The 10,890-nt window shown below is 40.6% G+C and overlaps 1 protein-coding gene across 1 annotated transcript; it reads right to left on the minus strand.

Moving 5' to 3' along the window:
* Positions 1–769: 769 nt before the first annotated feature.
* Positions 770–10,879, minus strand: LOC122786606 (elongation factor 1-alpha-like). Its single transcript, XM_044053028.1, has 8 exons — positions 10,804–10,879; positions 5,724–5,879; positions 3,993–4,172; positions 3,622–3,918; positions 3,396–3,546; positions 2,155–2,411; positions 1,296–1,530; positions 770–1,083 (listed from the first exon to the last, which is right to left on the minus strand). Exons 2-8 carry the CDS (start codon positions 5,865–5,867, stop codon positions 962–964), a joined length of 1,386 nt encoding a protein of 461 aa, XP_043908963.1. The 5' UTR covers positions 5,868–5,879; positions 10,804–10,879; the 3' UTR covers positions 770–961.
* Positions 10,880–10,890: the final 11 nt, after the last annotated feature.

Here is a 10,890-nt window from a genome sequence, read left to right on the forward strand (position 1 = left end):
AAGTGCTTAATATCCATCAACATAAATAACAATTTTTTAAAAATTTTTATATTAATTAATCAAGCATAACATTCAACCACTAAAACAAATTGTGCATACATTCAAGCACATATCAAACCATTTGAAATTGAACGGACAGCGACGTATCACCCAAATTCTACCACTTGGGGGCAGCTGTCAGCAGGAGAATTCCACCCCCTTCAGGACAGTTTCAGGAAAATATCTGGACTCTAAAAAGCAGCCTAAAGTCTCATTCACAATAAAATTAGAAAAACAACACAACTGTTAGGGTGGTTACTTTGTTGCATCTTTTTCTCCAGTCTCTGTTTTTATCTGTTTTTTATATGATTTGGGCTGTGATGGAGAACTTTGAGCTGCACAGCATGCTGGAAACTATGATTATAGTTTATAGCACTTTCAAAAAGGCGCGTTAAGTTAACATTCGGAGCTGAGAAAAAAAAGAATCCCTCGCCTCCCCTGTTGCAACGCCCCTGCCTGACAGCCAAGTAATTACACTATCACAGTTACACTGTGCAGCCAGTGTTAACATCACAATGACAAGTTTAAGGCAAAAAAAGTGTCTGTTTTTGCTTTAAATGTACCGAGAAAATGCACACAAAACATGTCCTCAATTAAAGTTCACAGATCAAGAGTGAGGTGTCACGTTTCTTCATCATTACCTGTATGAATCAGAGTAGGAACATGTACAGAGAAGCATCAGAATCCAAACATTTGGAAAAGGTTAATCGGATACAAAGACGGGTCTTCATTTGGTGTGATTAAAGGCTTTTTTTATTGCTTTGATTTGAATCCAATTATCACATTAGTTTTCCCTAAACAGAACAAATGTTTTTAGTGGCTGAAGCCATTCCAGTTGGCTCCACCATGATCTATGCATCCAGTGAAAAATGTTGAGATAAATCCTAATGTGGCTCCGTTGTCGGACACCCAGAATTTAAGATCATTTCTTCTGAGCCTTAACTGCAGCCTTGGTGACCTTTGCTGTAGCTGCAGATTTCTTCTCGACTTTCTTGATGACACCGACGGCCACGGTCTGCCTCATGTCTCGCACGGCAAAGCGCCCTAAGAAGAAGACGAGGACAGAAATGATCAAATCGAATCTGTGTTGGTCCACATCAAATTGTGGATAATATCTGTATTACACTTCACTATCGATTAAACGTGATGATGGACAAAAAAACAAGGTTAGACACTACCTAACCTATCTAACTCCCTTTTTCATTAAAATGCAGTCCACAAATGCAGCAATCAAGTGCAAAACCTATTTCACTTACCAAGTGGAGGATATTCGGCGAAGCTCTCAACACACATGGGTTTATTAGGAGACAGGTTGATAATGGCTGCGTCTCCAGACTTGAGTATCTTGGGGCTTTCCTCAAGGACCTTCCCAGAACGACGGTCAATCTTCTGGAGGAATTCCCTGAATTTGCAAGCAACGTGAGCAGTGTGGCAATCCAGCACAGGGCTGTAACCTGGCTGTATCTGGCCAGGGTGATTCAGGACAATGACCTGGAAAAATTCACATTGGTGTGCAGTTAGAAATGATGAAAACAAGTCACTTGAATGCACAGAATGTCATTTCTGCCCCTAGAGGTCTCTCAATAACAAAACGATAACAAAAGACCTAGTTTGATGGGTGGGGAAGCCGCGTGGGATCGAGGGAATTGTTGTCTTAGGAGAACTCTGACAGCAGAATATGCAAGGCGGAAGTAAACACAACACCAGCAAAACTATTTTTTGCAAATCCATTGCTCTGTGTTGGAAACTCTCTGGTCTTTTTGCTGCCAAGGCACCAGCGCTAAGAACTACACTAACCGTGTGGCCCCTAGTCACAATCAACGAGAAAATGGAAAAACAAAAGACACCACAACAAATATTTCTCACTTTGGTGTTTCATTGGTGGTTTGTCCAGGAAGTTATAGCCAAAACTATAAGGCAGATGATGTCGTAACGATGACGACCCGATTTCTATGGATGTAAAGAGTTGTTGCTTTTGAATGTGTTGATGCAGAAATGTTAGATATTTTTGTACCTTTAACCATCCATTATCTATAACCGGCCCTTTGCACCATATACATATGTAAATGTCAGCATCTTGGCATGCTTCTCATCTTTATATTTCCTCAGACTGACCTGAGCAGTGAAGTTGTCAGCACCCTTGGGTGGGTCATTCTTGCTGTCACCGGCCACAAAGCCACGTTTGATCTCCTTGACGGACACGTTCTTGATGTTGAAGCCGACGTTGTCTCCGGGGACAGCCTCAGCCAGAGACTCGTGGTGCATCTCCACAGACTTCACCTCAGTGGTGAGTTCAGGGGGAGCAAACGTCACGATTGTACCAGGCTTCAGGATACCGGTCTCAACACGTCCGACAGGAACAGTTCCAATACCTGAGAGAGAAAAGGAGGTCATGTATTTATCAAATGCTCCCAAGATAGTGCATCAAGATACACTGTGTGGACAAAAGTATTTGGCTAAACCTGAAAAGTATTGAATACAGTCAGGCTTTGTTCTAGCCCCCTTATCTCCAGTGAAGACACTGTGAACAATGCTATGCTTTCAACTTTGTGGCAACTTTTTTATTCCAACATGACTGTGTCCCAGTGCACAAAGCGAGGACTATAAAGACATGGTTTGACGAGTTTGGTGTGGAAGAAGTTGACCCACACAGAGCCCTGACCCATAACCCCATTGAGCACCTTTGGGATGAACTGGAACAGAGATTGTCAGCCAGGTCTTCTCATCTAAGGTCAGTGTCTGACGTCATAAATGCTGTCCAGAATGAATGGGCAAACATTCACATAGAAACTCTTCAAAATCTTGAGGAAAGTCTTCCAAGAAGCTGTATATATAGCTACAACGGAAGACCAACTCCATACTAAAGTCAGTCAGTCATCATCTAACCGCTTTATCCTCCACCAGAGGGTCGCTGGGGGTGCTGTGCCAATCTCAGCTACATCAGGCGATAGGCGGGGTACACCCTGGACAGTTCGCCAGTCCATCGCAGGGCCACACACAGCTAAAGACAAGCAACCATTCACTCTCACTCCTATGGTCAATTTAGAGTGTCCAATTTACCTAATCCCCACATTGCATGTTTTTGGACTGTGGGAGGAAGCCGGAGAACCCGGAGAGAACCCACGCACACACGGGGAGAACATGCAAACTCCATGCAGAAAGGCCCTTGTTCCAACCGGGGCTCGAACCCGGGTCTTCTCGCTGCAAGGCGAGAGTGCTAACCACTACACCACCGTGTGGCCCCATACTAAAGTACTGTATATATTTGAATACATCATTACAGTGTAATGGTCAGGTGTCCCAGTACTATTGTCATACAGTATAGGAATATAGGCATTAATATGGAGTAAGCTCACCCCCAATTTTGTAAACATCCTGCAGGGGCAAACGCAGGGGTTTGTTTGTGGGGCGGGAGGGGGGCAGGATGGCATCCAGAGCCTCCAGCAGGGTGGTTCCATTGGCTTTACCCTCTTTACGGTCAACATTCCATCCTTTGAACCAGCTCATCTACAGACAGATTTAAATAAGACATCAGTCCATGTTCACAATAATCAGATCAACACATATTGATAATGTCCTCACCTTGCTGCTGGCCTCTAGCATGTTGTCTCCATGCCACCCAGAGATAGGCACAAAGGCAACAGTGACTGGGTTGTAACCGATCTTCTTGATGTAAGTGCTCACTTCCTTGCTAATTTCGTCAAAGCGCTTCTGGCTGTAAGGGGGCTCGGTGGAGTCCATCTTGTTGACTCCGACAATGAGCTGCTTCACGCCGAGGGTGTAGGCCAGCAGGGCGTGCTCACGGGTCTGGCCGTTCTTGGAGATACCAGCCTCGAACTCACCAACACCGGCAGCAACGATCAGCACGGCGCAGTCAGCCTGAACAGACAGAACTTGGTAAAACTTCATATCCTGGTGGTGAATTGAAAAGGCTCAATAATCAATGTCTTTACCTGAGATGTTCCAGTGATCATGTTCTTGATGAAATCCCTGTGTCCAGGAGCATCAATGATGGTCACATAGTACTTGCTTGTCTCAAACTTCCACAGAGCGATGTCAATGGTGATACCACGCTCACGCTCAGCCTTCAGTTTGTCCAGCACCCAGGCGTACTTGAAGGAGCCCTTGCCCATCTGTTGTGGTTAAGACAATACAAATGGAATAGGAATTAGGAAGTATTATTAACTTATTTCTCATTACCACTTGCCCTCACCTTTGTCCCCTTCTCATTTGGACCTGGGTTACAAAGGGAAGAGGCTAAAATCTAGCCATACAAAATGGGATCCCCCTCCAGAATTTTATTTGTCATCACCTTCTGGATCTCTGCAGCAAAATGGAGACTTGAGAATACTTGGAAATACTGGTGAACAGGTTTATGGTGTCAAGACTGCAAGCAGGTTTTATTGTGGTTAGCATGACAAGAACACTAGTTTCCTTGGATTTGGGTTACTATGAGGAAAACAAATCTCCATTTGAAAGGCCAAATATCGCATACTCACGTGAACCTAAGTGGTAGAAGCAAGGTGTGAAATGGGATTCAGCCTCAATCTTTGATGTAGTAAATAAGAATACTTTCTTGTGATTGCTCTTTAATTTAAAGAGAAAGCTCTGTTTTTTTGGTGGTTGTATGTGGTTGTCAAAAACCACCAAAAAAGTACATGAGACACCAGCATGAGACATGGAGGCTCAAACGCACTGAAAAAGTTGCTGCTTGCAGAGACACAAGGAAAAAAATAACCATTTTTTCATACTAGAAATGAAGATATTTCTCAACACAGGGGAAACTGAGGTTGGGAAGCACAATTTTTCAAAAATACTACCCCTATTCTACTAATACAAAGCTAAATGCAAATCAATGAAGTATTCCTTTAAGGTCTGACTCCTTAAAGGAATTTTCATAGTCTTCAGGGACACATACATATGGATTTTTCATGAACAATACATCGTTCCCAAATCTGAACACCGGACACTTTTATTTTGAAATGGTGTGCAACAGCATCATGAATACTCTTCATGATAGAATATCAAGATATAATTTGAAGCTCAACTCATCCCCCACTACTGAACAGTTGATTTTTCCTAAACTGTTGTTTAGTCCCCCACCTGACTAGACTAAAGTTTCCCCAGGTCATTTGAGTTTCGAGAATGCAGAAAGTGAGTGATTTACATATCGACTCAAACAACCAACAGTTTCCTGTTGGAAAACACACATAAACATATTCTTCGGATTATGTAGAACCGTGGTTCTAAAACTGTGGTATGTGTACCAACAGTGGTACGCGAGCCTCCTCTGGTGGTACTTGGAGGAAAATCAGAAATACTTATTCTACCAGGGTATGTGATCGGACTGGAGCTGAGGAATTTTGACCACAAATAGTAATACATTCAATTAAAGAATAATAATTAGGGTCACCTTATCGTTCACTCCATCTTAATCTAGTTTCACTCTACCAGTATAAAAAGTTTGAGAACCACTGATTTATTATTTCATTAAGTGAGTTTGTTTTTTAAGTGGCTAGAATCTGTTTCTTTCTTGTGACCCCCTTTATCAGCCATGTTTTCCAGTTGGAGTGAGTCTAGTTCCTGATACTGAGGGTGTATAAAGGACAATCACCTCATACAACCACGCTGCAGAAAATGCCTGAAATCTCATTTTAAGCCATTTCGTCATCATTTGAACGAACCTCAGCGGCTTCCTTCTCAAACTTCTCGATGGTTCTCTTTTCGATTCCTCCGCACTTGTAGATCAGGTGGCCGGTGGTCGTGGATTTGCCGGAGTCGACATGGCCAATGACCACGATGTTGATGTGGATCTTCTCCTTTCCCATTTTGATTTATTGCTAATAAACGACATGGAGATGAAAATCTCTGTTAATTCAAGGAAAGTGTCTGTCTGTCTGTCTTAGAGGTGTCAAACGTGTGCACATGCAGCAGTAAACATAGAATATAATACTGAATATGTTTTCATAATAGTAGTAATAAGACATTTGGTTGTAATATCACATCAAAGGACTCTGTCATAGGCATTTGGCTTATTCTCAGGCTGCGAAAACCAATAAAAAAAAAATTCAACCAATTTTACACAGAGTTTAAAGTTCTCAACGCTGAAATTGTGACTCTGTAGCTGCCATTACCTTCATTATTTTTTAATAAATAATAACTATTAAGTAAGTGGAACTTACTTAATAAGTTCCACTTAGTCCACTAAGTAATAAGTTCCACTTATTAAGTAAGTTATTAAGTAAGTGGAACTTACTTAATAGATAATTAGCAGTTAATTAACGGTTAATGTATGAAACATTTAAGTTTGAACTCTTGTGAGCAACAACTAGATCTGTCCTATGTCCACTTGATGGCGCACTAGCACCAGCATCTGGGACTAACTTCACGTTCAACAAGGTCAGTGCTCATCTCTGACAAACAGACAAACGCTCTGAGCCAAAAGCAATTCAAACGTTCGATGCAGCAATTTGGGCTGCTGTAGAAACATGGCAGTGCAAAACACGTGCACAATCCTTGCAGTGTAGGGAGACCAGGGACAGTTGTAACACTTTTTGCAATTTTCACCAATACATCAAAAACCATTTACACTGGAATAACCAATTTGTTTTATTATAAACTTAAATCTGTCAACTGTTGAAATAATGTATTCATGTGGTTTTTATGAAATAAAGAAAGTGAAGCTGTCAAATTATAATGCAAGAAATTGATTATAATACATTTTATTTGATGGCGCCTTTCATGGCACTCAAGGTCGCCTTACATCAAGTAAATAACAATCATAAACAATAAGCATTATTATTATTAGTTTTTAATATATAACTAAAACGGTTGTAACAGGGCTTTACAACCGTCCCAGTACCACCAACCATGTTTTCATCTCATGTGAGCAAGCTTGACTGCTAGTTTGACACTTGTTAGCCATTTCTATTTTAAGCTTACAAAACAGTGTATTGTAAATAATTCTAATAATACTTGTCTGAATTCATAGCCATTTGAACAGCATCCAAAAAAGTACATCAGACAGGAAAGTAATTTTTTTACCTAAAAAACAAGCTTTTGTAGATAACACCATCAGGAAGTTTCAAATGTGGCTCTCTCTTTAGCAGGAATGGAGGGACACTCACTGAGCATGCGCACAGTGAGTGTCATCAATCTAAGTTGTTTCTGATTGGAGGAATTCAAGATGTTACAATAGTCCCCTGTTACAACTGTCCCTGGTCTCCCCTATGTATAAAAGATTTATAGTATATGATGTACACAAGCATTCTTTGGGGCAGGAGTTAAATGTTAAACCATCTTAAATGTTACATACTGGACCTTTAAAGGGAGTTCTACAGGCTAAGATTGTGCAGGCTAAGCCACTATGACCTTTACGGCATGGGGCAACAGTCACTTAAACAACTACTTGTTGCAACAAAGGTACAACCAGAATGACAGCAGCGGAAAAACATGTCATTAGTGTAAAGTGTTCCTAATGAAGTGGCTGTTGAGTGTATTTCATACTACAAATCATATACAGTTTTTGAGCCATTTGCGACTACTAACTAGTGTTAATCCACTAACTATTAATGCACAAATGAGGTCAGCCTCCTCTATTCTCCCATCACTGCAACTAGATCAGTTTGTCCCACCGCCACTAGATGTCGCACTATGACCAGCATGTGGGACCAAAATAAACCTTGCTCTCTGCAAAGTGACAGTCCAGTGAAAGTTGTCATTAATAAACACACAAGCAAGAAAAACCACACAATCTCCACCATTTCATTGCTCCTGCCTGGGTCAAAGTGAAAGTGCAATAAGTTTGTGAGTTATTGAAAAGCCAAAAACCATGATCACAGTCTCCCTGTTGAAGCTACAGAACACCCCCCCCACACACACACACACACACACTCACACACACAATATCACAATGGAGGAAGAGAGACAATTTATTCTTGAGTCTTTAGTGTTCCCTCAATTTTTTAATACATCTTACACCCTTTCCTTTTGTGTACCTGCCCATGGATGATTAATTATCAATTCCAACATGATTATGGACATTCAGGACAGTAGTTCCCAACCTTTTATCCTTGTGTCCAAGACAATACCAGTTCTGATTATCTTTATAGAGCTGGGTTTTCTCAGTCCTGGTCCTGACCCACTGCCCTGCATGTTTTAGATGTTGCCAACAGCTCAACAGCAAACACTGCCTGGTAACGAGCCGTTTGTTTGAATCAGGTTTGTTAGAGGAGGGCAACATCTAAAACATGCAATCCAGGACCAGGATTGAGAAACACTGCAAGAGAGTGTGTGATTGGGATTTTCTAAATTTAATATCTCTCTGCGCCCCCCATGTAATCTCTGGTGGCCCCCTAAAGTGGGACTTGGACCCCAGGTTGGGAAACCATGGATTTAGGGGATGTTGATTGCTATGGACTGTCCTCTCTTGTCTGCTTTGTACACTTAAACATTGCATGTGTAATGGTGCAATTACTTCCTGTTGTTTTAAGACAGTTGTGGCTGCCATCTGACATAAAATGAAAGAAGAAACTCTTTCCCTAACCCTTAATGTGTATTTTTCTTTCTAATAAATTGGCAGGTGGCTTACTAATTACATTTTTACAATTTGTTTTACTAATGACACAACCAATTACAGGTGCCCTGTGTGTTTCGTGTGGTAAAAATGTGACAGATATATCACTAAACAAGCCACTGTCCACATGCTTAAAGACAGAGAGAGCAAAGGCAAAGCAATGTTCAGGTTTGTGATTAAACGGATTGACGGATTAAAAACAAAGCCTCAGGATGTTGACGACACCACGCTGATTGACATCTGTCAATCACACTATTGCCCACTCATATGTTGTGTATTTTATGGTCCGTTTTCCATCTAAATGGGAACACAATTTACAAAGAAAAATGACATTATAGAAGAAGACCCAAAACTCATGATTGAGACAATTTACTCCACACATAAATGTTTATCAACAGTTATGAATCAAGGGAGAAGTAGAAGCTAATTTTCCCAAACACTAGCATTCAAACTGCAACCCTTGGGCTATACGAGAAAATCTAGAACTCTGTGGAAGAGAATTGAGCTGCATAGTGGCAGCTTCAAACTGTGATTAAGAACTATAAACTGTAGAGGGCTGCACATTTCTGTGTGCAGTCTGCTGGAAATGATTAGCAGAAGAAGAAGGACTATGGACTGTGAGAAGAACCGTTATTAAGGAGTTTGACCTGTAATAGAGAAACTACTTCAAACTGTAGAGGGCAGCATTACACTTTTCAGTGTGCAGCCTGCTGGAATTATTATTATTAATATTATAAGAAGAAGAACTTTGGACTGTAATGAAGAACTTTCAACTGCAGAGAAGAACTGTCATTAAGGAATTGGAACTATAGGAGGCAGCGGAAATAATAATTATTACATTGGTGTCCTCTGGAGAACAGGGACACTGCATCCACTCTATATTTACGGTCTATCGTCTCCCCCAATTGTTTTCTGCAGATTCCCTTTAAAGGTCAACAAAACAATCTATAGTTAATTCAATGATAGTGATCATTATTCATCATTATTTTGCTCCATGAGGTTTAAAATACACAACAACAGTAAAAGGTTGTGAAAACTGTTTGGGGACCAAAAGAAAATCATCTGTGGGTCCCCGACCCAGTTTTTGACAATCACTACTTGTTACTGGGTAAAGTGGTAATACTACGGTAGAATAAAATTTAATGAGTAACAGATTACTAGCCAACACAGGGGCTTTTCAAGGGATTTAAGGGGCCCCAGGTAATAGGGGACCTGGGGCCCCTTAAGTCCTAAAATACTAAAGACAATGAGACACCATTTTCAGCGTCAACAGTTTGCTGTGTGTGAGTTCACCTGCCACACATCACCATGGCATGAGGGCATGTCTCTCAAGTCCACGCCCTCTGAAAGACGTCACTGGACAGAAAAAAGAAAAGGAAGAAAGAGGCAGAACACAAAAACGAGGAGAGGTGCCAACTTTTTGGGACGCCTGCTCCTAAGAACACGTTGCCTTGAGCTGTAGCTTACGTTTTAACTGTTGAGCTATTTCAATGATGAACCTTTCTTTTTTCATGGAGCTCATTTAATTAAAAAAAAAAGTTTTGAAATGTATAGAAAATAATTACTTTTTGAATTTTTATCCCCCTCATTAATGTGTTGTATTGTATTTAATTTCCTTATTTATTATGTAACTCACTTTCAGAAGGAGTACTTTTAATTGAAACTAGATGAAATGGGAAATAATCCAGTTAATAAAAGCTGTCCAAGAACATGGAGCAGTCCTCGCTGGATGCTTTCACAGGGAGGGGACTCCACGTGCTCTTACACAAAGACGGAAATGGAGTGGTATTGCCGCCATTATTCTAGCACATAGAAAATATTTTTCTGGTGTCTGTATTAACGTTTAAAATATTACATATATAACCTTTAACTTCAGAAAACATATTCATATTTCGACTGGTAACTGTAGTTGGGACAGGACGCACGAGTAAGGCTTGGTTTAGAGATCCAAGACGAGAGAATGTCCGGCGAATTTTGTACGATATAATGTGTTTAAAGACAAATAAACTATTACATTAATATTACTTCCTATTAGAAAGCAACCGATCATTAAAAATCCCTGTTGTGTGTTCAGTTGCTTTCAGGGAGGAATTGTTTTAATTGATTGTAGAATCCAACACAGTTCAGTAAAACATTCTTTTTACAGTATCGTTATATCAGTTTTGAAGATATTAAAGTTGGTCACTTACTTGCCAAATGGAGGTGATGGATGCCTGCCCTCTTCTGTTCTCTCTACCCTGACTCATAGCTTTTTTATCTGTACAGGAATCATGTGA

Source organism: Solea senegalensis, linkage group LG20 (genome assembly GCF_019176455.1).
Source record: "Solea senegalensis isolate Sse05_10M linkage group LG20, IFAPA_SoseM_1, whole genome shotgun sequence".
In the NCBI taxonomy this organism is placed as follows: domain Eukaryota; kingdom Metazoa; phylum Chordata; class Actinopteri; order Pleuronectiformes; family Soleidae; genus Solea; species Solea senegalensis.

What these genes read in the sequence shown, in the direction of transcription:
- LOC122786606 (XM_044053028.1), bottom strand. Translation starts at nt 5,867, where the DNA reads ATGGGAAAGGAGAAGATCCACATCAACATCGTGGTCATTGGCCATGTC. An exon ending in TGATCACTGGAACATCTCAG is followed by an intron (nt 3,919 to 3,992) that starts GTAAAGACATTG and finishes CTGTCTGTTCAG; the next exon opens with GCTGACTGCGCCGTGCTGAT. An exon ending in CGCCGAATATCCTCCACTTG is followed by an intron (nt 1,084 to 1,295) that starts GTAAGTGAAATA and finishes TCTTCTTCTTAG; the next exon opens with GGCGCTTTGCCGTGCGAGAC.